This window comes from Corvus kubaryi, unplaced genomic scaffold (genome assembly GCF_017639235.1).
Source record: "Corvus kubaryi isolate FWS band 111438036 unplaced genomic scaffold, C.kubaryi_AGA036_p1.0 37285, whole genome shotgun sequence".
NCBI classification, from domain to species: domain Eukaryota; kingdom Metazoa; phylum Chordata; class Aves; order Passeriformes; family Corvidae; genus Corvus; species Corvus kubaryi.
In genome coordinates, this window is record NW_024581089.1 from 118271 (window position 1) to 145778 (window position 27508).

General features: G+C 42.9%; 1 protein-coding gene across 4 annotated transcripts in view; it reads left to right on the forward strand.

The window, feature by feature from the left end:
• Positions 1 to 499: 499 nt before the first annotated feature.
• Positions 500 to 27508, forward strand: part of FGD3 (FYVE, RhoGEF and PH domain containing 3) — a 102570-nt gene continuing 75561 nt past the window's right edge. Inside the window, exon 1 of one of the 4 annotated variants that reach the window (XM_042026618.1) lies at positions 500 to 835. In XM_042026618.1, the coding sequence (XP_041882552.1) occupies positions 700 to 835 (136 nt within the window). In that variant the 5' untranslated portion in view covers positions 500 to 699. The remainder of the gene's footprint in view (positions 836 to 27508) is intronic. The other 3 variants (XM_042026614.1, XR_006015792.1, XM_042026615.1) reach the window with 3 other exon arrangements.

The following is a 27508-nucleotide window of genomic DNA, read 5'->3' on the forward strand; positions in this document are numbered from 1 at the left end:
GACACGTACATGGAAGAACAGGTCAGTCAGAGAAGTCATGCGCAGCTCGAGGTCTCTCCTGGGCCTCAGCATGTGTCCCGCAGCCGCCCCCAGCAGCTGCACCGAGAAGCTTTTGGCTCCAAGGGCAACAGCCGGTGTAGAGCCTGTAGCCCTTAGGGTTTCCCTTTGTATTGCTTGTGACGTGATTTTGAGCTTCGCCCTGGGTTCGTCCTCTTTCTTACTGCAGGGACCCATAAACACCTTCCCTGTGGCATGCGAGTGGTGAGGGGCTTGAGCGCCCCTTGCTCCCTGCAGCTGTATCCCGGAGCCCACCGGTTCACTCGTGGGGAGTGGGATGTGGTCCTCGGTTAGCCCGGGACGGGTCTGGCTCAGCGGGAGCTCCTCGCAGCGCTACCCAGGGGCCACGCAAGCGGCAGGCGCTGCTTGCCCGGGGCCGGGCGGGAAGAGGGCAGGAAAGGGTGTTGTCCCCCTCCCCTTGGCCCCTGCTCCCGGCCCTAGGGAGGGGCCAGCCCCGGCGGGTGCGCCCTTTCCCCACCACCGCCCCCGGGCCGGGAGCAGCACCTGGTCCCCCGGCAGCCGGGGCGGCCCCTCCGGCGTGTCCCGTTGACGCTTGGGCCGGGCCGGGGCGGGGGCGCATCCCGCCTCCTCCTCCGCCGCCTTCAGGGGCGCCGCGTCCCGCTGGCGGCGCCTCATGGCGCGATGCAGCTGCAGTGGGAGGGAGAGGAAACCCACCCCCCTCGCCCGGCGGCCGCCTTTGTAACCGCCCGGCCCAGCTCAGCGCGCAGCGGCTCGGGGAGCGCCGGAGCGCGGCGGCGGGAGCAGATGGAGCCGGAGGGTAAGGCTGCGCCCAGCCCCCTCCTCGCCCCGGTCGCGATTCCAAGGAAGCCCCGCTCTGGCCCGCAAGTTCTCGGTGGAGGCTGCGGCGGCCGCGGGGAGCCGGGCCGGGAGCGGGGCGGCGTAGGGGTCCCGGCGGGCCGCGGGGTCTCTGCGGCGGAGCGGGAGGAGGGTGGTTCCCGGGCCGGCCGCGCTCCAGGTGTGCGGAGCCCCCCGCCGCCGCCTCCCTCCCCTTCTCTGCCCTCCCCTCCCCTCGCCGGCCGGCAGGGGCTGCCCCGCGCGGTCCCGCTGGCTCTGCTGGCGCAAGGGCCCCGCTCCGCCCGCGCCCTCGGCGGGGAGCCCGGGGGTCGGGCCGCCTCGCCGCGGGGAGCCGGGGGCCAGTGGAGCGCAGCAGCCCGCATGGACCCGGGGGCGCGCTCAACTAACTTTCTTTCTTTAATTGATTTTTTTTCATTTCGTTCCCTGCCCCCGCGAGCCGCTGGCGCGGTTTTGTTGCAAACCCATCGCCCGCGGGGCCGGCCCGCCCTCCCCAGGCCCGACCCGCAGCGGCGCTGGCTGCGCTCCCCGCGGACGCCCGAGCGCCGGCTGCGGGCTCACCCCGAGCTGCCCTCGCACACACACCCTGGACCCGGCGTCCCTGTGCGGCTCACAATGGCCAGGGAATCCATGTTTGAGTAAATGCACCACCGAGTTGTGTGAATATATTTTTAGTTCTCCTAAAACCACACAAAATCAGTTCTGTTAAACACTCATTTCAGTAAAACTGCTATTTAACTGTATAGATTAAATTTATTTCCTGCCAATACATGTTTAGGTACTTATGAAATGCTGAGGTCTTTTTCCCTCTCTCTCCTTTTTAAATACCTTTTGGAACTGTTAGTACGCTAAACATAAACTATTTCCAGTTGCACACTGGAAATCTCAGAACCATAATGGTCTGTTACATTTAGCTGGCTGTCTCTGTAAAACCAGCATTCTCCTGGGAAGAAAAAAAAAAAAAAAAAAAAAAAAAAAAAAGGAAGGGGAAAAATAGAAGCCCAAAAACCCCTTATGTTTAGAAAACTGGCCACATGCATTGTAGCTGTTATTTAAACCTCAGTACCTATGTCACATTTTCCATTCCAAGTATTAAGAGTGGTTTAAGTATGTTACAGGGATATGCTCTACCTTAGTTCCATTGCAAGCTTTAGGGAATTTTAACACAAAGGAAAATAGCTCTGCAACATAAAAGAATCTTGCAGTGCCTGATACGCAGCGGCACCAAGGAGTGGAAGAGACTACTGGCAATTGTTAATGACCAGAATTGGTTTTGTTGAGAGGTATGCAGGATGGAAAGGGGTTATGTGTGGCGATGAATACATTGGTAGAAGTATTCTTGCATTCTTTAGAAGAAGTTTATTCTTCATAGAGAGCTGTTTTTCACAATGCTAGGAAGATGTTTTAGAGTTCATACTCCAACTAGCAGAGCTGTGTTTATAATACCCCCTGAAATAAGCAAGCTGGGTTGTTCCTGATTTAGCTCACTTGTGACCCAGTTCTTTATATTGTACGTGTTCTTACCTTAATAAAGCTAGAGAAAAATGATAAAAATGAGATTGCATTTGAAGGAACTCCTTCTTTTGAAGAAATAAATTCTTATTTTTAAAAACTGGAAGTTTTCTGCCCTGCTTCGTGGGTAGGTAAAGGCTGGATCAACCTAGGAGAGATTATGGTGAATTGCAGAGCTGCTGAAGATCCCCATCTGCCCTGGATCCAGAGATATTCAGGCAACCTGACTTCTGGCACCAACTGAACTTCTTGGGTACCAATCTTCAGTACATTAATTTTTAGAGGCTGGTCCTCCCACATGGGTTGGAGCTTGCAGTAGCTGAAATGCCTATGTTAGCAGCCTCCTGCTCTGTTAGTGAAGAAGCCAGGGTTGTCGTGTTAGTTGCTTGTAGATTGGTGGAATATGTAACCCGCTGTATGTGTATGTTTGTGATTTTCTTGAGTGTGGTTGATGCTCTTCAGTGAGCTTCATTCCTGTTTTCAGAGTCAGGGCACTCAGAGTGTGGTGATCTAAGGGAAATCTGTAGAGCTTGCTTGCTCTTGTGGCGCTGATCTGATGTGCCCTGCTTGCATAGTCCTGGCTGGAATCATTCTTGAATGGAGCTGGAATTGCTGTTGTTCAGTCTCATTTGGTGCAGCTTCTTGCATTTAAATGTATGCCTGGAACTCTTGCTGAAAGGGAAGACGGGACTTTCTCTTTCCAGAGGACCTTTGCCTCTTGCCAAGTGTGCAGATCTAAGGCCTGAAAAGCATCTTCCACGCAGGCAGGGAAGAAAGACGGGGTTGATACTAGGTCGTGCTTTCCTTAAGGAAATCCGGTATGGTGTACTAATGCCACAGAAATACTGACCAACACAATTCTTGGTGTCTCCCCAACTCCCAACATTGGCTGAGGTGATAATGTAGAATGAGGTCAGGACTGCAGAGTGTATTTGTCTTGGAGTATCTCAGAGGTGCAAGAGGGGAATATTATATTCAAAACAATGAAAATAGTAGAATCATAGTGGTGATGGTCCTCATGGCTTTTTGTATGGGATGAGCTTCTCTAGTGTGATCCAGAATGAGGAAGACTGTCTTAGGTCAGTAGTGGTGGAAACGGGATGTTGAAACCTTGAGACACCAGGACGGACAGACTTGGGAAGTCAGAATCCCAGGTGATGATATTTCATCAGTGCATTGTTTGCACTGCAGTGTTTTCAAGGCAGTTTTTGTGGCTGGGTTTTCCAAAGTATTCCAATGATTTTATACTCTGAGGTCCCTGATCAGGTTCAATGTGTTTGGTTTTGAGAAAGCTTTGTTCTCAAACGAGCTATGTGAGATGGAGTGACATGGGCAGTGCTGCCCTCTGAAATGCTACCTAAAGTCCATCCGCTTTCTACTGGTTTTCAACGAAAAATGAACAGCTAACTTCTGCAGGAGGTTTTGGGAACAGCTTTGTCTTCCCATGTGTCTGTAAGCTCAAAGAACACTGAATGTTCCTGACTGAAGCTTGTCTGTACCTGCTGACCAAGCTCAACAATTATGGATGCATGGGGTTTCTTCCAGATTGTCTGGACTGATTTTTTAGGGATCTTGATACGATTATTTGGGATCAATAATGGTCTGTCTGTGGTCAGTGAGTGTGACCCAGTGGTCTGTGTGAGAATTGAAAGGGCAGGGAGTGTACATGCAGCAATGATGTGATTAATGCTTTGATTCCTCTGACTGTGCACCGGTTTCTACTAAAGCTATGAACTTGTGAAATGCTTTTGAGTAAGATTAATTTTCTTCTTCAAGCCATTTGTTAAGATTTACATTTTAATTTTTAAATTTAAATTTTTCATTCACCAAAAGTTCAATTTGAAACTAAAAGAGGTGACTGGTAAAACCTAAGTTTTATATATTTCTAGATCCTAAGTTTAAATATTTCTAGATCCCTGAATACAGATACCGTGTTAGACATTTGAGCCATTGATTATGTAGATGTTGTTTGAGTAGAGTGAAAAGTGGCAGATTAAAAGCAGTAATAACTACTGTGGTATCCATTTGCGTTGGCATTATCAAATTTTAATGTGAAATTTGATGTTTCACTTGAGAGACTGACTGTGACTTGTGATTCTTACATAATGATGAATATTGATACTCTTTGAAAATACGTCTCTTGTTCCAAATTCTATGAACTAGTGGAAAGTTTCTTTTAGGTAAAAAATAATGTGACTTCATATATTTCTCAGATGTGGAGACAGAGCATACGAGTTAGGCTGAGCTAAGATGGACTTGGGCATGAATGAGAGAGGGAAAATAGGAGGAAGTATTGTTGAACTCCTTTCCATGATTTGACAGCTCTTGAGCCATGCTGCATGCCCAGCACCAGCTCTCAGGGCTCTCATTTTTGTTCTCTGCCAACCTCTTTGGACTCTCCATGGAGAACTGAGCCTAGCACCCCCAAGCACAGGACCCCAGACCTCCAGGGTGCAAATCCACATGAAATTGAAAGTAGATGTCTGCAGCTCAGTGTTGCATTCGCTGCAGCATTTGGGAGGCATTCAAGTCACAGCACGGAACTCTGGCTGGTTTGGAGGTTATGGGTGGTGAAATTTGAGACGCCTTTGTTGGTGGAACAATAGTGAGGTACACTGGAAAGTGCTTCCAGGGGAAATTTTTTTTTCCCCTCCCTCTATTTTCCCCCTCCCATTCCCAGCCACGTCCTAAAAGCAAGGGTTAGTATAACTAGATTTGCATTTTACACTTTGCAGTATCTTAAAACTTTATGGGCCTTTGGTGTTTATTTTCACAGTTTGTGGCTGTTCATTTTATCTGTGCTGCCTGTTGTTAGGAGTTCCTGAGACTACAATGCTGAGTGTTTTCTTTACATGGGTACTGGGCGAGGGCTGTGCCAGCCTGTGCAGAGAAGATGTGCTGGTGTGTGGTGTCTCTGCCTGTGATGCTAATTGGAGTGATAGCCTCGTGCTCATCTCTGCTCCCTGCGTGGTGTGGCCATTGCTTTTTCTGGCAGTAGTCACCATATCCTTCTATGAGAAATACCCAGGTCTGCAGTTGTGACCTGGCTTCTCAGGGTTGATGCGTTAAGTGGCATTATTGAAAGCACATTGCCTCTGTGGTCCCTGACCACTACCTCACAAAATGCTGTTCTCCCTGCCTTTTCTTCTGTTTTACTGACTTTTGTTGTGAATTTGTCTTTCTGTGAAAGAGTTTATTGGTTTTACCTGCTTTCTTATGTTCTGGGTTGGACTTTTCTTGTTTTTTGTCCACGATTAAGACCCTTGTGTGAGACAGAAAACCAGTGATTTAACTGCTGTGAGAGGGCTAGGTGAAGAATTGAGGTGGAAGGCTGAGAAGAGGAGGTTGTTGACGTAGCATAATCTCAGTCATCTCTTGCAGGACTCCCTGCAGGATCCTTGAGGGGCTCAGCAAAGTGAGTTCATCAATTCCTCATCTATGGTCCCTCTATTAACAGAGGGATGAAATTCCTACCTGGAAGCCAGGCTGTTTGAATAACCTTTCGGATATGGGCACGATGTTTTTGTCCCTCAGTCTTTCTTCTCTCCCTCTTAGTGTAATTAATTCTGTGGTTATGAACTCTAAAAACCAACGTCTCTGTCACGGTTAACCATCAGCATAAAAAAGTTGCAGGAGTGTTAATATGGGATTTTTCTCCTTTGTTAAGACACTTGGTACTGCCTGAATGATGTAATTGGCGTTAGTGGTGGGGCTAGTAAATCTGGCTTTACTGTCACGTGGCATCCCCAAGAGGCTGGTCAGAATGACCGTTGTTGGTCCCTCTCTGTACTCGTGTTGGGCACCAATAGCCTGAGAAAGATATTTTGTGTCTTCAAGAAATATGTCAAGTGTTACCAACTTTTTTGTCTTAATTGCTGGTGGCTTTCTAGAGAGCTCAGAGGTACTAAAGGCAAGAATAACCATTTCTAAACTTTTAAATTTTGCAGGCCTCTAGAGTACATTTAAATGTGTTGGAAGTATCGACAGCTGTTCAGAGGACACTCCTGAGGTTGGGTCAGAAACAGTCATCGAGCAGTGAATATAATCATGTAGAATTAATGCTCTTCAAATCTGTTGCCAGCCATAGGCAAAATGCATGTTTTGGGATGACAGAACCTTCACAGAATTAACAGGGACAGAGCAGACCTCTGGCCATTGCTGTGAGAGGTGAGGAGCTGTGAAGTGTTGTAGGTTCTCATCCATTTCAGCATGGCCACAAGCAATTACCTTACTGGAACTGCATTTTAAAATCCTGAAATGTCCCCTTTTGAAAGATTGTTCTAGTTCTTTATTTCTTCTTTATTTATCTAATTTGATTCTGCTTCTTAGAAATTCTTTTGTTTAATGAATATTCAAAGAGAGAGCGTTGTTATGCTGGACTATTGAATGAATAAATTACACATTGTATTTGCCCTTTTTGTCTCCTCGAGCACTTTGAATAACCTCTGCTGAAGTATGTAGAACCACTGCTTTAAGTGCAGCTACCTTTACGGTTAATGTCGGGTACTCATTGAGCTGGTTAATTAATGTGAATGGCTAAAACACTAACACAGGGTCCAAAGTTGACACAGGTTATATGTCGGCCTGTTATTGGAAGGCCAACCTCTATCCTTGGGATGGAGCATTTGGATACAGCGTATGCAAGCAACAAACACATCTGTACATGGCATCATGGCAATCTGGATGGATGAATTTTTGGAGGATACCAGCCTTGATATTAAAGAATCTAATTTCTAAAAGTCTGAAGAACCCGGTAGTCCCAGTATTTTTTGGAAGACAGGGCGACATCTAAATATCACTTGGATGTCAGAGGTTTCTCCTCTTTATTTTATACTTCTGAAAAACAGGCAGGTGTCTGACTATAATGAAGGAATTTAACATTGGGGTCTAGTTTTCTTAAACTCTTGGCCTCTTTTTGTTCTTTCTTTTTGGGCTTGCAGGATCTGAGCAGAAATTCTCTCTTGGTAACTTAACCCTGAGCAAATATTTACATTCATGGGATTCTTGCTACTTCAGCAATCATTTTGGGCCTTGAGTTTGGAACAGGGTTGAAAGTTAATGTACCAAACACTGGGGCAAGGAATCGTGAAAGGAAAACCAAAGAAGCCTCCAAACATGGGTTTACCATGTTTGATATGAATCACCTGCTAAGTGTAATTTGGTTGTCACTTCCAGAATGAGATTTACAGAGATATTGTGTTTTCTGCCACTGGCCCTATGTGTCTGATGGGGGCTCGTGATTTGAATTTTACCCACAGCTTTAAAATGCTAAATACAAATGTTTGTGTAAAAACTGAAGGGAATGAAGTAGTAGAATAGAAGACTGAGATAGAAAAGAAGGAAAAAGTGAGTACAGTGCAAAAAAACCTGATAGGGGCGTAGGAAGAGATTTTAAAGAGAGAGGGTTTTAAAGTAAAAATTAGTAAGTAATCTGAAATTTGTAAAAGAGGAAACCTGTACAAAATGCTATGGGAGTTTAACCTGTGAGCACTGAAGAAGCAAGGGAAAAGTTCTCTGGGGTAACACTAAGAGAGAGTTGAATAAATACAGTAAAGGAAGGAGTGATCTCTCTGCAGACTAGTGGATTAAAATACCATGAGAGCTCAGCTTCCCGTGGGTTTGGTCTTATTCCTAGATTTTGCTGTTACAATCCAGCATCATGCCCTGTGCTGGCTGCAGTGTTTCTGGGAAAGACAGGGGATGACAGTGTACTTAGTTCTCACACCCTTGGGGGAGAAATATGCAAGGTTCCTCATGGAGGCTCTCAGCAGAGGATGGAGCTTCCTCACACAAACCCACCTCGGCCACACCTTTGGAGATGTGTTTGGAGCCCCCGGGATTTGGTAGCTGTCTGGCCCTTGGGTCAACCACTGCAGCTCCATGCTGTTGCTGGTGAGCTTCCAGGAGAGCAGGGGGGTGCGCACCCACATAGGATAACTGAACACATAACCCAGTGCAACCTGAAGATTGTATTCCCTCTTAAATTTGGTGGGAAAAGGGATTGTGCCCCCACAGGCAAAATTGTGCTGTTGGTTGACATGGTTGTACTGGAGCTGTGGCTCAGCCTACAAAACCTGACAGTGATTAAGGTCCAGCCCCCAGGCTGTAGTAGTGTACAGCTGCGTCTTGGAACTCTTAGGGGTTTGTACTGAAGTAACATATATGGTTTTTCTATTTAAATTTTTTTCCCATTTTTTTCTTTGTTGAGTATCTACAAAGCCCCTGACTGGGGGCAGATGAATTTTGCCTGGAGGAAAATCTCAGCCATTCCAATTTCCTGTTAGAGCCAGGTGTTCCACCTCTGTGAATCACTCTCACTGGCTGTGGGAGTCATTCATGCAGAGTGAAGTTTCCCGTGGAGGAACAAACAGTGCTGCCTGCTGAGGTCTCCCAGATCTGTTTGACTAATTGCTATTGAAATTCTTACAGCCTGTTTCTTGGCTGTAGAAATGCAGAGCCAAATATCAAAGTTGGGGGGAGAAGTCCCCCTCTAATTATTGCGCAGTTCAGAAATGCATTTCTTAAAATTTTTTCATCTTATACAAATACATGCCTTGCTTTGCCATTCCTGATTTACTGGTGGAAGTGCAAGTGTTCACAGCTAGGGGAGAGTAAGATTTCCTCAAAATAGTAAAATAAAAATAATAATTTTAAATAATCCTGACTCATCCATAAAGTGTGGAGTTGCTGGAACTGGGTCTTTGGTTGGAGTTATGGCTTCTTGATCTTGATTGTGGTGCAGTCAAAAAAATTGCTTCACTTGGAATGCAGAACAGATGCTTTTCTTATTCCCTTGAAAGGAGAGTGTTTTTTTGGTATTTCCCAGACCATGCAAGTCCCAAAAGTTATTTTAAAAACTGCTAATCCTCTTCTTAGGACAAAGAAACTGCCGAAGCAAATTTTGAGGATAGGAGAGCTGCTGTGTTACTTGTCCATCTGCTTCGGGGTTCTGGCCACAGACTGAAAACCTTTGTAGCAAATGGTTGAGGAATAGCTGGCAGCAAGAAGTGGTTTTACTATTTCTTTTCTTCCCCCTACACCCAATTCTTTAAAATTTGGATCGCGTCTTAAAGCTGGAGGGTTCATCAGCTCACAGAATTCATGGCCTCTACGGAAATTGAAATTTTCTTATGGCTGATAACAGAATTTCTAGTATATACAGAAACTGTATACAGAGTTGTGCCACAGTTTTACTTGCATGTTTGAAGAGTTAAAATGTTGTATTGTGACAATATACCCGAGGGTGGATGGTCCACCCCACTCCTCTCTGCGAAGTGTTGTATTTTGGGTTTGAGCTGATTCATCCAAAGCTGTAAGGAACTCGCAGGTGAGTTGCCTCCAGCTGCACAGTGCGCACTGTTTTAGTGCTCCCTTTTCTCTCCTCCCTCCTTGCTGGATTAGGTTTCACCATGGAGAATTGAGCAGGATCTTGCTGAATGATTTTTGATGACAGCAGAGCCTCAACAGGATGGTGGTTTCCTCTCTCTTTGATGGAGGGTCAGAATCACAGGAATCATAGGTGGCACCTGTAATCTGGGAGAGGCTTGGTGAAATGCTCTTAAAAGTCTTAAAGCTTGAGAGCACAGGTTTTAAACTTGGCTGTTTGATTCCCTTACATCTGCTTTTGCACCTACATTGCTTGGGTCTCCCAACCACAAAGGTACTGGCTGCTAAGAGTATATTCCAAATCTGCCAAACACATTAGATTATCCTGTCTCCTGTTTCCTGATCTATTCCATCAGCTTTATTGGATGAACATCCAAACCCCTGTTGAGTCCTGGTCACCTGTTTGTCCTACTTCACAGTGCCTGAGGAACCCTCAAGTACCACTGATATGGCTCAGCATCAACCTACCTTTTTTTTTTTTCTCTTACATTTCTCACTGTTCTTGGTCTCTTCCCTCTGACACATTCCTGTTTTGTGGAAGCTCCAGGATATTCCTGGTGACATCTTTTCCCAAGATGTTTCTGCTGTGACATCTGCTTGGCTGACTAATAAAAATTAATAAACCCTGAGTTACTGCAGTTTGAGCTGAACTTAGACTTGGTCTTCAGATCCTTCTGGAGACCAGATTGCAAAAATGCACATTTTTGTGCATTGCTCTCAGCATTCTAAATCTTCTAGTTTTACATCCAAAACATTGAGGTTTAGATAGATTGTGTTTGTGGAGTTAGGATAACTCTGTAATTGTGCTACTGTTTCCCTGATTTTTTATTTTACTTAATTTAATCCCCATCCCCCACTGAATTTATAGTCCTCTGTCTTGTGATGGAAGAAGCGATCTTATGTATTAAATGAGGCTTTTGAGCATGTAATCTCTTGGTGTAGCTTGAAGAATTCTGGGTGTGGCAATATGATAACAAAATCCATCATCGTTGTCATTCCTTAGAACCATGCATCCCACAGGGAGTCCTTCAGGCACCTACTGAGGAGGCTCTTGGCACTAAAAGCTGATTTTTTATTTCACCAGGTAGTGGGGAAAATAAGATGAGACTTCACTTAATATCCATTTGACTAGTAAATCAATATATTGATCTATTTTTTGAAATGCATTGAAGATGTTTAAATGACATGTGCCTTAGTTTCTAAAAGTACTGCAGAATCATCATTTGCAGTAAAGCCCTTAAAAGACTTTTTTATGAAATAAAATTGGTTTTTCTTTTTAAAATGGTAAGAGTTTTCAAATAGAGCACAGTTATAAAAGGAGGAGTAGTCCAAACGTGATTCTGTAACTTCCCTTTTGGTTTTGTTTGTTAATTTTTTTAAGACTTGAAAATCAGATGGTAGTTTAAGGACTTTTTAAGATGATGCTGGGGATTGCAGTGGGGTGCCCTTGCTGAGAAGGGTTGTGGCAGACCTTCAAATCCAAATCCTTATTTTTCAGTCTGTTGTAGTGATGATGACTGTCACTTATTTCGCTTAGAAGCAGAGCATGCTTTTCAGCAACTTTGGTGTTAAAAGACATGGCCCAAAGAAATTTTACAGTTTTCCCCCTGATGATTCTGCTGCCAGATAGATATATTGGAGGGAGGTCACACTTCCAGGGATTAACACAGGCTGGAGCAAGATAAAGCCTTGTCTGAACAGAGCAGGCAGTGCTTTGCCTTGGTATTGCGTCTTGGATGTCTTCTAATGTCAGTGGGTAACCAGTACAGGACTAGAGCTGATCAGCCAGATTGCATGCCCAGAGATTCCCAGAGAAAGGCAGTCTGTTGGAAAAATGCTTATCCAAAAGGGAGCTCGAACTGGAAATATGGTGGTAACATTCAAGTTACTGTTGGATTTCTAATCAGAGTTCTGCTTAAAATGATGCTTCTTAATTATGTGTATTTGTAGGTGGTGTTACAGCTGGGTAATAGACTTATGGAAGTGTGTCTATTGAATGAATGTGTAAATAATGTCCAGAATAAAAGAAATGCAATTAACAAGACTTTTCTTCAGAAGGACCACATTTATTGAATAGGTTTGTCTTTTCCATGTTAGCAGCCTGGTCTAGTGGAAAGTGTCCCTGTCCATGGCGGGGGGCGTTGGAATGTGGTGGTCTTTAAGGTCCCTTCCAATGAAAACCATCTGTGATTCTATAATTCTATGAATATGCAGAAACTGGATGTAGATTGTTACACTTCCTTGTTTTGGCTCTGACTTGGAGTGGGTTTGGTTTTCAGTGATGAAAATGTGTTGCGTTATCTTAAGCTGACTCTTCAGCTGATGCTGAATTTGTCCCCACTCTCTGCACCCAGCTGGCCTATTCAAGATGTGGTGTACAGTCTTCATTTCAGCTTGCTGGTATTGATTAAATTATAGTGTCCAATTTTTTTTCTCTTCCTTTTGAAATACATTAAATGCATTTTTAAGAGCTGAATGTCACAATTGCAGGATTTTAGCTACTTTATTTAAACAAAAAACCCACAAAAACTGGAAGTCTGCATTTTTTCTACATTGTTATTTTTATGTTTATTTAATGGCAGTCATGATAAAGGCTGATTTATGCAGGATTTGAAGTGTAGCTCAGCTGTGGATTTCTACAGCAGTTTACAGATAGCTTAGAAATGTTTGTAGAGGCTAGATAGTGACAGTGTTTGCTTCTGTTGTCAGGCTGAAATACGTAGCATATTCAGTAAAGATATTGACATCTCTGGTCTCTTTCTTGGAGTTGACCTAGATAGGTCAGCGTTGCTGCTCTCTGTCAGTCCCACCCATTACATCTGTTCTCGGTGTAGTCTGAATACAAGGACTAAAACGGAACTAAATGCATTTTCAAGTTTTGTTGATTACTGATATTAAATCTAATGTGGTTTTTGGCTTGGGTTTTGTCTTGTAGGTTTGAAATTTTTTTTTTTTTTGAACTAATTGATTTTTGAGAGAAATCAGGAGTATGACTTCCTTCCTTCCAGTCCGTTTTTCAGTGTTGACAATTGTCTTCTAAATGTTAGGTCTAAGCTGACAGACCCACACTCCATCAGGCAGACTTGCTTCTGAATACATTCCCAGCACACTAACTATTCCAGAAAGTTAATGCAAACACCTTCAGTTTCTTCCTTCCTTCAACTTCTGTCATACTGACCATGTAAAAAGAACTATTTGCATTTAGATTTGATTAGTTTCCCTGTGCTAGTCTCCAAATTAAGAGCACTCTTTAAGCTCTCTTCTGGTAAAGCAACTTGCAGATATTTAGCACCTGCTTTTTTGGGGCTGTCCATGTAAACTCATCTGAGGTCTGGCCAGCATGGCTAAGAGTCTTCTGGCTGGGAAGATACCAAAATCTTTGTTACAAGTACTGTTTTGGGGGTGGTTTTCTTGTTTATGTTGGAGGGTTCTGTGGGGTTTTTTTTGAGGGGAGGGATGTTGTGGTTGGTTTTGTTTGATTTGTTTGGTTTTTTTGTTGTTGTTGGTTGGTTGGTTGGTTCGGTTATTTTGTTTGTTTGGTTCGGTTATTTTGTTTGTTTGGGATTTTTTTGGGTGTGTTTGGTTTTTAAGAAGACCTTCAAAAATAACATCAGGTGTTATATACATGCTGGAATAGCTTCATCCCAGTGGAGGCAAACAGCAGATCCTTTGCAATATGAGCTCAGCTTTAGTTCACATTATACATTATTGGATCCTTGCATGGAAAAGGAGCATTATCTTCTGAGTTCAGGTAGGCTAACCCACTATTAAAAGTGGGCTTGCAGTGTTTGTAAATGTGGGCACACCATTGTTTTATATATGTAGTCAGGATTATGATTATTATTTTTTTTTATATATGTAGTCAGGATTATTATTATTATTTATATATGTAGTCAGGATTATTATTATGTTTTCTGCTCTTTGTACAGTCATGATTAATTTCATGGTGTCATGGTTTTGGAATGGTGCTCCCCAGTTTAGCGTTCCCCTCAAGACTCTCCGAACCATGCTCCACTTGCTCTCTCCCCCATGGCAGCTGGATAGGAGAATTGGAGGCAAAACAGATAAAGATCATGAGCTGAGATAAGATCAATTTACTGAAAACAGCAATGAGGTGAGAAAATTAACAATAAAGGCAACAATAATAATACTGAATGAACAGGAAAGAGGGCAATGATTCACAGGTGAGTGCTAATCACCATGCAGGACCCTCGACAATACCTGACCACACCATGCTATGCCACCTGGAAGGGACCCTTTCCCCATCCTGGAAAATGATGTGAAGTGGTATGGAATAACCTCTGGATTCTGCAGCAAAAATTAACCCCTTCCTGGCTGGAACCAGGACACATGATTCTGTTGGGATGACACTTCAGAAATAAGCACTGATACTCGAGTTTTTAGTGCTGTAGTCAGCTGGCAATACTAAGCAGACCCAGTACAGCAGAGGAAAATACTGACCAGTGTTTTGTTAGGGGGAAAAAAATATTCTCCTGGGTTCATAGGTGTTCAGTATATTCCTTTGCAGTTAGATCCAGCTTTGTAAGAAAATGGGTATTTATTTTCCCCAGATTTAGGTCCCAAGTATGGTCAGAGATCTGAACCAAATGTAGAGTTCCCTACACATCATGTCATGAGTGTTCTCCATATTCAAGTTCTGGGTAATCTCCTTAGATTGTCTTTAATGTATTTGAGAATGCAGATTGTAAGGTAATTTGACTTTAAGATCTGGGGTGCTTTACAGTTAAGGATTGTCTTCAACATGTCAATATCATTAGGGAAAAAGCCCAGGCTATTTTAAATAGTTTTTCTATTATCTTTTCCACTCTCTAATTATGGGCTTGATAGGAGTTTTAATGTTTATGTGGCATGAAAGACTTTTGTCTCTAAGAGCAGGAAATGGCAGAAAAAAAAAAAAGTTTACCTCCTGTTACACTCCTCTGTTCCAATGGGAAAATAAAAGTAGGAACAAAACTTTTTTTTTTCCCCTTTCATTTTCCTCTTTGTCAGATGGGGATGCATTTGTTACAGTGGAAATTGATTGAAGAAGTTCCTTTTGTGCTTCAGCTTGTGAAGTACATGGGTCCATCTGGAAGGACTAGATTTCTTTCAGTTGGAGATTAGGGAAAATTGCAGCAGTCAAAGCTATCTGTCATTCTTGAGGTAAATATGTTTTCTGATCAGCAGCTCAGGTGGTTACATGAGGGCAGGGGAAAAATGGGATGCTGAAAAGTGGGGTAATTTGGGTTCTGCCAAAGAAAGGAGCTTTGCAATGGTCTTATTCATTGGGGAATAGTCTAAACTGTTGGTTCTGCAGCAGTTCTGGGGGTCCTACAGGCAGTCCCAGTGGTAACAGAGGCTGTCTTGGCACCTTATAATGGCTGATCAAGTCTGAGAGAAGAAAATCGTTTTCTGCATTTCTGAGCTGTTCACCAGTGCTCTGCTGGTGTTACAGGAAACTCCTAACTGCTAATATTGTCAAGAATGTTCCCCTGCCCCCCCTCCCCCGTTGCAAACTTGAGTTGCTACTGTGCTGGCAGCCAGAAGTCCTGGCACCAACACTAAAGGCAAAACTAGAATGATGTGTGTTTAAGGAATCTGTAAGATGTAAGTCAGGAAAAGATTTCTTTAGCTGGAAGCTGGTGTCATGGTGGAGTTACATCTTTTTGTATTGAATAAAGTGGCATTTGATTTAGTCCTCAGAAGACCACAGATCTGCCTCACTGGAAAAAGTGGATGTTGTAGGAAAATCAAGATACAGCCCTGCTAATTCTCGTAAATCTCTCAGCTTCTTTCCATGCTCCTAAACACAGGGTTTGCAATCCCTAATGGGGCATGAGGACTCCTCACTGAAGTGGCTTTACTTGGCACTGCAGTAAGACATTCTGGTGCCTCGAGCTGTAACACAACTTAATTTTGGCACTGTTGCTGCCCTGCAGTTTGTGGAGGAGGGCTCCTCTTATTATATATGCGGAGTTTGGAGCTTTTTATTCTGCTAGGACTAATAGCAAGACCATATCTTTACCTTGGAGCACCAGTGGTAAATGCATGGTGTATTGCAGTGTATTGATTTTTTTAATATATGTATAACTGTATTAACCTCTTTAGTTACCTAGAATATTTTTAGATTTCACCCGAAACAACTGGGCATGGAACTAGGAAGTTGCTGAGAGGTAAGGTGCTACTCTATAGTGTTCTGGCTTTCTCTGCAGTTAGGTAGACCATGTTTTGCACTTGGTTGCTTGATGGTTTCTAATCAGGAGAATCAGAAACTTGACCTGTTTCAAGTACTGATTTACACTGTATAATTGAAACAGCTGAACTTTTAGATGTTAATATACAGTGCTTACACTTTGACTGAATCAGCCACCTATGAATTGAGCTTTGAGGTAATGCTTTTTGGTCTTTGTCGTCTCAGTTGGACCTCTGACAGCAATTGAGAAAGTCAAGAAGAAGATTGGCTTTGTTTCCTCTGATCTCCTGAAGCTTTTTGTCTTTTCCATACTTCATCTTGGTCAGTTGAGGACTTTATTTGGAGTCTGTAAAAAAGAGGATTAGGTTGTTTGAACTGTCTGGAAAACCCTGCTGGACTTGGTTCAGCTTTAAGGCTGCCCAAAATCTTGGGCTGGATCTAGGCTAGCGTGTTACTAGCAAGACACTCTTTGCATGAAGAACTGGTGGTGTTTTGGATAACCTCTAAGGTTTCAGCTTGATCCAGAGTGCATAGACACTGCATGGTCTCCCTTGCAGCCAGATAGATCTGCTCGCATTTGTAGCATTGGCATTTATTAGTGGCAACTGTGACTTGGGATGCAGAGATAAGCAGTCTCTTACAAACCCTTTCTCAGTGGGTGCTGCCTGTTAGAAATTCCCGCTGTGAAGTCTGCTCTCACTTTCTCCTGGATAGACTGGACTTTGTGGTTGCCTTCTCTCTTGTGTCCGGTTTGGGGGAAGACTGGATTTGGCTTTTAAGGGAAGAGTATAAATAATTCTTCGAGTATTTCTGTTTCTGATTCAGGAGTGGGAAGCAGTTATAGTTGATGTTGGGCACACCATAGTTTTATATATGTAGTCAGGATTATTATAAACAGTGACAAGTTTTCTGCTCTTTGTATGGTCATGATTAGTTTCGTGGTGTCATGGTTTGGGAATGGTGTTCCCCAGTTTGGCGTTCCCCTCAAGACTCTCCGAACCATGCTCCACTCGCTCTCTCCCCCATGGCAGCTGGATAGGAGAATTGGAGGCAAAACAGATAAAGATCATGAGTTGAGATAAGATCAATTTACTGAAAACAGCAATGAGATAAATGTTCCGCTTAGGATGTATTCTTAGTTTTTCATATTTAGTGGTAGATTTTGCTTATGTAAAATGTTTACTTTCAGGTTAAAAATACCAAAGAAAGGAAAAATAGCTTGTATTTTCCATGTCTACATCAGTAGCTACTGCAGCCTGTAGAACTGGATCTGTGGAAGGAAGGTGGTGCTGGGGACCACCAACTGCCCTGGGTGTGAGTCTGAAGGGCTTATACATTAGGTCAGCTCATGGTAGGCCATGAAGGACCACATGCCTGTCAGCAGCTGTTGTGTGCTTGACGCACTCACTGGATGCCTCTCCTCTTAAAAGAGAACAGGTCATATGCTCCGAGACTGTGATGAGCTACAAACCAAAACACAGTAGCATGAAGTGAGTTGGGAGATAGCTTCAAAGGAACTCTCTGGCTAACACTAAAATGGGGATGGTGACACATCCCTTGTCAGCCCCTGGAAAACCTGCACAGTGGAGTTTGACAGCCAGTTTGGTGGGGTCATGCCTCAAGGCTCCAGCTGAGCCTTGGTCATTCTTTTCTTTGATCCCACACAGCGAAGAAGTGTCAGAGAGCAGATTAATTCTGTGTCTGCAAGGTAAGGTGTCCTTTGCTCATCAAATTTATTTTGGATCATGATGAAGTTGATGGAGTCTGACTTCATAACACAGAACAACCCAGTCTAACATGTAACTCAGCCACTAGACCCAAAAAACTAAAGCAGGAGAATCTCAATCCATCCCACTCCTTCTGGTTTGATGGCAGTGATAGCAAGAGATGCCCAGAACCTGGAGAGGGATCACAGGTCAGCAGGAGAGCACCTGCAGAGCACTGCAAAGGAATTCCAACCACTCCAGCCAGTAAATTGGCTTCATTGGGGCCCAGCTTAAATTCCTTTATGCACATGAATACAGCAAAGGAAATAAACAAGAGGAGTTTAAAGCGTGCAGTCCTATGATTGTACTAGCTGGGGCTGGAGCCAGGCTGTGAGAGCTGGGGGTGTTCAACCTGGAGAAGAGAAGGCTCTCAGGAGACCTTAGAGCCCCTTCCAGTGCCTAAAGAGTCCCTAAGAGATTTAGAGTGGGACTTCGGACAAGGGCCTGGAGTGACCTTGGACAAGGGGGAATGGCTTCCCACTGCCAGAGGGCAGGGTTAGATTAGATTTTGGGAAGAAATTCTTGGTTGTGTGAGTGGTGAGGCCCTGGCACAGGTTGCCCAGAGAAGGTGGGGCTGCCCCATCCCTGGAAGTGCCCAACGCCAGGTTGGACAGGGCTTGGAGCAACCTGGGATAATGGAAGATGTCCCTGTCCATGGCAGCATCATCTTGTTGAAATGAGACTATCTTTAAAATCCCATCGAGCCCAAATCATTCTAGGACCTTGATAAACAGAGCCATGCTGTGGAGGCTGGGCTGCCCTCTCTGGCAATTGGCTTTTGCCATAATTTCACACAATTAAAACTTGCTTTAGTGCCATCAGCAGCCATGACCTTCCACAAAAAGCAATGAAATTTTTTGAAAGGCCAGGAAGATGCTGCTGATTTTTCTGCTTTGTAGGATGGTCAACACTTGTCTTCTTCCTATAAACTGGAGTGTTTCCTGGAGGTATGTGCCCCGTTGTTTGCTTATCAAGATTGCTAAATATATTTCAAAATCAATGTCTTTAACATATTAATTGGAGGGGGGATTACTTTTCAAATTGAAGCATTAAAACTGATAGAAAATAATCTTTTTGTGGTGATCCTGGCAAAGGCTCCTTTTTTTTTTTTTTTTTTTTTTGTTGGTTGGTTGGTTTGGTTTTTTAGATTTTATTATTATTTGTCTCCAGGAGCTTCATTAGAAGGAGTTTCTTGCAATCTCTCTTTCTCTTCTTGGCTCAGTCTCTTACTTCTCTTTAGTGATAAGAAAGGAGATGTCTGTTTTTTAAAATCATGATATCAGAGTGGGTTAATGTTGCTTTAGAGAGGAGCACAGAATGTGTGTTTCAAAGGCACTGAAAGAAATAGGAAGTTTGATTTCTAGTTAAATGTTTGCTTTTTTATTTAAAGTTTTGCAGCATCCTTGTTGGCCTTGATTAATTTTCTAAATTTTTTGGGTTTTTCTTCATGAGGGAAAACAGCTTGACATTTCACCCAAGGCGACTGTTTTCCTTTAAAGCTCCAGTTCCAGATTCAGATAGTCACTTATAGATCTCAGATTAGATTAAAAAGCTAAATAAATATTTGACTGAGATTTTTCTATGTCTTTGTTGGAGGCATACAGCTTTTTAGTAGCTTTTGGACAGTAAGTCATAAAAAAAATTGCGTTTCCCGAATTTCAGTGAGGTAAGTCCATCAAATCCCTGGATGTGTTGTAAGAATCTTATGGCTGATCCTCTTCTAAATACCTGCACCTGGCAGAGGTTTGGACTTCTATTTTTTAATCTCTGAGGCCTTAGGTAAATATTCTCTCTTTTTAGTTCATTTATTTTTTCCTCCCTAGTAAAATTTTTTGTGAGAGGTTCTTTGGTGCAGTTCTGTGTCAATCCACCAGATGACACTTGATGCTTAAGGATGAAAACCTGAGTGATCCTGCATGAAAAATTCTGTATTCCTATGTTGGTTTAGAAAAAGATTCAGAACATCTTATTTCCAAAATGTTTTCATAGGGTACTTGTAAAATTTGAGGGGTGTGTATTGGGAATATTTATATATTCTGCTTGGGCTTTTCACATGTCTCATAAGAAAAAAGTAAATGAGAAGGGTCTTTTTTATAAAGGCTTTGAACAAAATCATGCAACAAATAAAATCACAGTCACCCTCACCTTCTGGTGAACTGTTACTGCAAATGATACTCCCTGTCCCTGGGAGTGTTCAAGGCCAGTTGGATGGGGCTTGGAGCAACCTGGGATAGTGGAAGGTGTCCCTGCCCATGCCAGAGTATGGGATGAGATGAACCTTGAGGGCCCTTCCATGATTCTGTACTCTTGTTTAATGAGCGGTTAGTGGTGGGAGCAAAGACGCTCAGAAGAGTGTGTTCTTACCCTCTTAAACTCATCAAAAGGTGAGTGATTTTGATATCCATTCATGTGGTGGAGCCCTGGTGCCTTCGCAGGTTTTACCACAATATTGACAGTGATTACAAATACATAAATGGTTTGGACTTAGCTTCGTGAAAACAAAATGTTCTTGAGCACCTCCCTGTCCATGATAGAAAACCAAGTGAGGGTGGCTCTGTTTTGTCCCAGTGTGGAGCTGAACTCCCTGTAGGGCCATGGTGTGATAAGGCAGTGGGTTAAAACCCAATGTTAGCACAGGTCTTCTGTGTGTGTTGTGGTGAGTATAGGAAACAGAGGAGAAAAACGAGCCAGAAATTTTTGCTGTAGCAGTGTTTCTTAAGTCAATAAAATAAGACGTTCTAAAAGGCTCTGGGTGAGGTTGTTTTGATGACCTCCACAGCTCCATGACTGTACCTGATCTACCTCAGCAATACTTTTGTACACCTGTGTCAGTTTGTCACTGCTGTTCATCTTAAGAAGCAACTCCTACCCAGAGAGTGTAAATTAGAGATGGGTCATATTTTGCTGTTTCAGTTCAAACTGTGTGGTATTTAGGAGGATTATAGATGTGTGACAAGGGTCAGTGGCTGGTTTGTGAGTAAAAGGCGTAATTTTATATGAAATAATCCGCCTCCTGCCAAATAACTTAATCTGTCGCATTTGTTAGTTTTTTGTTCTGTTCATGTCTCTTTCTTTACCTCTGCTGAACCTATTCCTAAAGTACTCTGCCTAAGCAGTAAGATTAATTACACCACCATTTTGGAGGTAATGTGGCTCACCAATGTTTTTAGTAAAAAGCTGTAAGATTAATCTAACATTTTATTGATACTATCTTTGAAATAATGCAGTTGAAATAGCTAGCACATGAACTCTGCTTCTTCTCCCAGTGGAAAACCTGAATCTGTGGCTGTGCCTTACTCGTTTGGGGGTTTTTGGATGGTTGGGAGATGCCAAATCATTGCATCTGACGTAATTCCCTAAAAAGCTTTGCACTTAGGCATAATCACCATCCAAGGTGCAAGCAAGGGTGTAGTGGCAGCACCCATGGCAGTCTCTGCAAACCCACCAGCTGGGGGAACGCAAGGTGTGCCCTGGCTGTGACTTTGCAGCTGGAGCTGGGAGATTGCAAACTGTGGGATGTCCTTACTATCCTGATCATTCAGGGCTGTGTTTTGCTCTTTGAAATGACCTTTTCTGATGAGCATTAGAGTCTGAAGAAATCGGAGTGTTATGGGGAAATTTTGAGATCTCAAATTCAACGCTAGTATTTTTGTTTGGTTTATTTTTTAGTAAAAAATAATTAAAAAACAAAACAAAAACCGCTGACAAATCTAGTTTACTGTATCTATTGTAATGTAAGATAACCTACTACTCTATCTGTGGGCAACAAGAAATGGCCAAAAAATCTGCAGAACAGACGTGGAAGAATATTTCTTGTCTGGGAATCATCTACTTAGCTATTCTGCTTAGAGGTGTGTGTATCTCATGGATCTATGTACGTTCTTGATATAACAACAGAGTTACCCTGATAAAACCCGTGATCAGTCAGTGACATTGCAGTTTATTTGTTGGCCAGTCCACCTGTGTTCTAAATCTGCCCTAGCATTGGGAAAATTGTGGATAGGTCCTTTTCATTAGTAGAGCCTTGTTCAGGAATTTAGATCAGACTGCACAGTTGGAAGGATTGGGTTGCTTGTCCAAAAATGCTGATTTTAGGGAGCTACAAATTTCTGGGACATGGCCCACCCTGAAGACTTCTCTGCCTTTTGGTTTTTTTCCCTCTCTTCCCACACTTCTGTAAGTTGAAAAGAATACAGAGAAGGCTCGGAGAATTGTCCATGAATATTGATCTGGCCTAGTGATAAACTTCTTTACTCTTTTACTGGAAGTGAGTAGGTTTACATTAGATATTAGGAAGAAATTCTTGACTAGGTAATGAGGCCTTGGCACAGGGTGCCCAGAGAAGCTGGGGCTGCTCCATCCCTGGAAGTGTCCAAGGTCAGGTTGGGCAGGGTGTGGAGCAACCTGGGATAGTGGAAGATGTCCCTGCCCATGGCAGGGGGTGGAATGAGATGGGCTTTAAGGCCCCTTCCAACTCAAACCAGTCTGTGATTCTATGATCCTTTCGAATTGATTGTGGGTGGAAAAAAAAAGAGGGGGAAAGCCTGGGCACATGGACATGCAGGCAGCCCCCGAAAGCAGCCCAGAGCACCAGAACACTGTGCCTTCTGCAGAGCCACTTCTCAGAGCGGGATTAAGGGCTACTGGAGCTGAAGGAAGGTATCCATGGGTAGCAGCATTGTCTGTCAGCCTGCCAGTTCCCTCAGCTGAGGCCCACATTTGTAGCGTTCATTGCAAATGAGCAATATTTCATTTTTGGTTGCACGATTTAAGCCTACTTTTGCTACCTTTTGCTAGTATACACTTCCACATTTTTCAGATGATATATGTTGTCTTTAGCCCATGCAGATATTCAGAGGTTTTCTAATTCAGACGAAGGCTCAGTCTGGGATCAATTTGGAAATACAGTGAAGAAGGGGTGCTTGTAAACCTATGCAGTCTGTCTGGGTGAGATGCTACAAGGTAAGACTGTCAGGATACCTCCCTTTAGATGAGAGGTGGACAGTCCCAAATGGAGCATGGAAAGCTGTTAAATGCCTGGAGGGACATCAAAGTTTGTGTTTGGAGGGTTGACAAAATTGAAATCAATAATTTGTACCATTTGGAGTTTAAATCTGGGTTTCCCTTTGTTGTGTATCTTGTGCATGAGATAAAAACCCCACATCTTCACCTCTCTTCCCTTTTTACTTGCCCCACCTCTCATATATTAAAAGAGAGAAATTCTGCATGTGATTGCCCAAAAGCCAAGCTGGGATGAAATAGTTTACAGGCCATGGTATGCATTTGTCATATTCTTTGCTGCCCTCCCTCTTCCCTTACCATCTGTTCCCCGAATCTTTTCTTTTTCACTTCCACTCTTTCTTCACAACTTTTCTTATAGTGTTCATGGTCAACTCTTTTGTTCCACTTCAGTTTTGTCTCAGAACCCCATAAAAGAATTAGACCAAAACCATAAAGAAGTAACTGAGACAAACTGAGCCTTTAAACTGTGTTGAAAAGAGATTTGAAATTGAACAAGGGGGGTTTGTGCATCCCTAATTAGAGGCAAAGCTAAGCGAGCATGACAGATTTATTGATGATAAACCTCAGTTTTGTTTAAACATCTGTTGAAGCTCAACTTAATAAGTGACAGCAGATTACTGCTGCCTCAGATGCAGTTTCTGGGTGCCTGTGGGACTGTGGAGGAGCTGCGTCATTATGTGTTTGCAGTACCAGTCCCAGCAATCCTGGGGCTCTGTCCGCTGTGCAAGGTTTACTACAAGTGTCCAGAAAATCGTCCTTCTTAAAATCAACTTGTTTCACTACAAGCAAGAAGATCCAGAGTCTTCTCAAGGTGTACTACTGAAGGGGGCAAAAGATGCATAAAAATTATTTTCTTTTGGATTAAAGATCTGAACAGCTCTTGAAGGCAAGCAGAAGACTGCAATGTTCCAAGGGCAACAAAATATTTACCTTAATATGAACTTGAAATTACTTGTGTGGAAAATAGTGTTTTACAGGTCGGGGAAGAGTGGAGTGGGGCACCAATCACGGAGTGGTTCAGTGCGGCTCTGTTTTAGTGCTGTTGGCATTAACTGAGGGCATGGGTGGTTTGTTTGACTCCATTTGCACACATTCTCTCACTGTGGGAAACATGGGAATTTCTTGAAAGTGGTGTTCTGCCTTTTCTGTCTTCGCTTGTGCCCTACATTTTTTCCTGTAGTCCAACAGGTCCAAGTTTTGCTTTGTTTCATAACCAGTACAGTAGTTTACCACCTTTTTCATACAGAGCTCCTCATTTTTCATATTCATTTATTAATATGAAAGGACATTTCCTTGAGAAAATGTGGGGGGTTTTGAGCCAAGAGTGCATTGCCAAATGTTCGTCTAAAAGATGTCATTAGTACGGAGGGAACAAACGACAACCAGCCCAAATCCAAATCTCTTGGCAGCAAGCTACAACAAAGAGCTCTTTGGGCTGTCCTGTGCCAAACATTTAAACCCGTGTGAGAGGCTGTGCTTTAAAGAACAACATTCAAACCAGAAGTCCTGGGTGCCATAAAATTGGCAAGTTAGTGCAAAACAAGTGCATTACAACCTTGTTCCTCAAGCCAGGTTGTAGTCTCATGGCTGTTTGAAAAATCAAAGGACAAAAGTAAATCCTTCTTCTGCAGGTACTGAGCTTGTTCTGGGTCCAGAGCAGCTCAGGACAGACTCTGGTCACAGAGCAGTTCTCTCCAAATTGCCATGCTCAGGGCCCAAAATAGCAGCTGGAAAAATTCAAAGAACTGAGTCTCTTGATTTGTAGTTTTTTCTGGGTCCGTTCAGCAAAAACCTCCAAAATCTCATCTGGGAGGTGTTTGAATGTCTGTAATTGATATATTGTTTCACGTGAATGGAAATGTTACTTCATGAAGTGCTTCGGGATTTTTTGGGGGTTTTTAAAAACGCCTTTTGTATAATAAGATTATTATTAAGCCTGATTAATTATGGTTGAACACATTCCAAAATCCAAGATGAGGACTCTAAAAACTACAGGCTTGAGTTGATTTGAATTTCGCAGATCTTTGTACAGGCACTGATTTTTGATTGATGCAATACTGAAGTTAGTAGGATTTTGTCGATTTTTTTTTTTTTTTTTTTTTTTTAAATTGTATCTATAAAGCTTTAAGTTTTCTCTTGGCATGGAGTGAGATACATGGATTTGCCATGTCAGGCAAGTGTGCTGCTGCTGGTTCCTGACAAGGAAACTAAGGCATTTGTACCTCTTAGGCCTGGAAGAGAAATGAGCAATTGAGTGAATTGTAACCTTTTTCTTTACAGCAAAAGATAAATTGAAAGGGAAAATTAAACAAAAAAACTTTTGCTTTGTTTTTCATGAAAGCATACATATGTACAGCTAATTGCAAAAGCTGCAGAATAAAGCTTTGAATGTTAAAGCTTTTTTCATAAATCAGAAGTAAAACAATAGCCCATATGAAAATTGCTGACATAATCACAGGCTCTTTGTTACTGTGCAAATTTCTGCAAAGTAATTTGTCTTAACATCATTTTTGGTGTTTCTGAATTAATTTGGAAACTAAGCAAGAGAAAGAAGACCTCTGGTGGTCCAATTGAATGTTTAAGTAGAGGAAAGCAGTGTAGCATTCTGCCTGCTCCAGCAGGAGATGCTGCACTGAGCCCAAAAGAAGTACAGAGGGGAAGTCTCCTATTTTTCCCCTGTGCTGGGCACTGATGAGGCTGTGCTTTGAATCCTGGGTTCAGTTTTGGGTCCCTTATGACAAGAAAGACCTTGAGGGTCTCGAGTGTGTCCAGGAAAGAGAACAGAGCTGGGGAAGGTTCTGGAGGACGAGGAGCGGCTGGGGGAGCTGGGGAGCTCAGCCTGAAGAAAAGGAGGCTCAGGGGAGACTGTATCTCTCCACAGCTCCCTGACAGGAGGGTGCAGCCAGAGCGGATTCATGATCTGCTCCCAGGGAACAAGGGACAGGACCACAGGAAATGACCTCTTCCCCATCAGGGAAGATTTAGATTGGATATTAGGGAAAAGTTTCTTCACTGAAAGTGAAGCATTGGACAGATTGCACAGGGCAGTGGTGGAGTCACCATCCCTGGAAGCATTCAGAAAATATTGATGTGGCACTTGAGGACATGGTTTAATGGTGAGCATGGTGGTGCTGCATTCGTGAATGGACTTACTGATCTTCCGGATCTTTTCCAGCCTTAATGATTCTATGATTCTATTGCAGGGTTATGTCACCTTTAGTCATGAAAAATAGGTGTTAATTCAATGAAACCTTCCACTTTCTTTGGCTAAGGCTGCTGTATTATGGAATTTGGATGGGAATTAGTCCTTGTTTTGGACGCCTCATATTTACATTCTAGATCCTTACAGAAATATGATTTCTGTTCTGGATAGTGTTACTTTGATATAAATCCCTATATGAGCCCACCTGCCTCTTTCCATGTGCTAACAAGTATATTTAAAAACAATTTTTAATGGACTTGTGAAAATCAATCCAAGGCTTTTCTACTTGTGGAGGACAAAATCTTTGATCTATTAAACCTTGTATGGCAGCAGTGGGATGACCCTGTTTCAGCGTGGCATGAAGAGGAAGTATATTCTTTGAAAAACTTGATGCTTTGCTTGGCAGGACTGGTTTAAATCTGACTTCTTTCAAATACACTTCCTGCTCAGTGCAACTGAATCCATATGGGATAAGACTCTGTTCTTTTTACTATTTCTTGCATGAAATGCTATCATGATACTAACTTCTCTGCGCAATGTCAGTCTCTGTGTGATTCTTCACTTTTTTTTTCCCTGAAGAATTGCACATTCTGTTTGCATTGGGCTGTGACTAATGTACAGATTCGCTTTCTGTAGTGCCAGTGATGTTCTGCCAGTGTTTTAGTAGGGGATTCCCACAAGAATTCGCCTACGTCTCCCATGTGGAGGAGTTGTGTGCACCAAGAATACATGTACTTCAGTTATTTACTTTGTGGAGTGGGAAAACAAAGGCTCCTATTTACTTCTTATTGTTTGAAACAATACTACCAGCTCACTAACTGGGGCTGAAAGGAGTTAGCCCTGTTGCAGGAACCGGTTAGGACTCTGGCCAGGAGTCCCTGCTACAGTTCTGTTCCCGCTGTGAAACCTTGGCAGCACTTTCCTTTTGTTTTTTACTTTCTTTCATTTCTTTGTTTGAGCTGTGAACAAAGCCTGTTTTTAGTAAGTACTCGTACAGTGTCTATCTCGATGGGCTCTGCTTTCCTTTGGGATTTTTAGGTGCCTTTGTAGGAATAATAAAATTAAAACTAGCCACTGGTCCAACAAGCTGTTATCAAAGTGCTCTCACCAAGAGCAAGCCCTGGTGTTCCACATCCCCAAGCTTCCAAAAAACTGTCAAATCCCTGGAAATGCAGAAGGCAAGTTGCCTACATTATACATACACACGCATTCAGCTAATTGCAGAGGTTCATTCTCCTCACTGATGACTTCAGGATGTCACGAACCTGAGCAGAGTGTGCTGCTCCTGTGCACTGTCTGCTATGGCAGCAGTGATAGGGATTTTGGGAAGAAAATTGTTCAGTGGTGTTATTTGTGAGTAGATTTGTATTAATATTTTTCTTAAAGAGATGATACATAAAATTAATCATGAACAATTATGGTAACACCAGCAAAGTACATATTTTTAAGTTTGAAGTTATTAAAGGGAGTGGTTGTCAAAGCATATATGTGTGTGTATATATGTATGTATAATGTACAGATGCATATATACATATATTAAAAATTAAGAATTACATA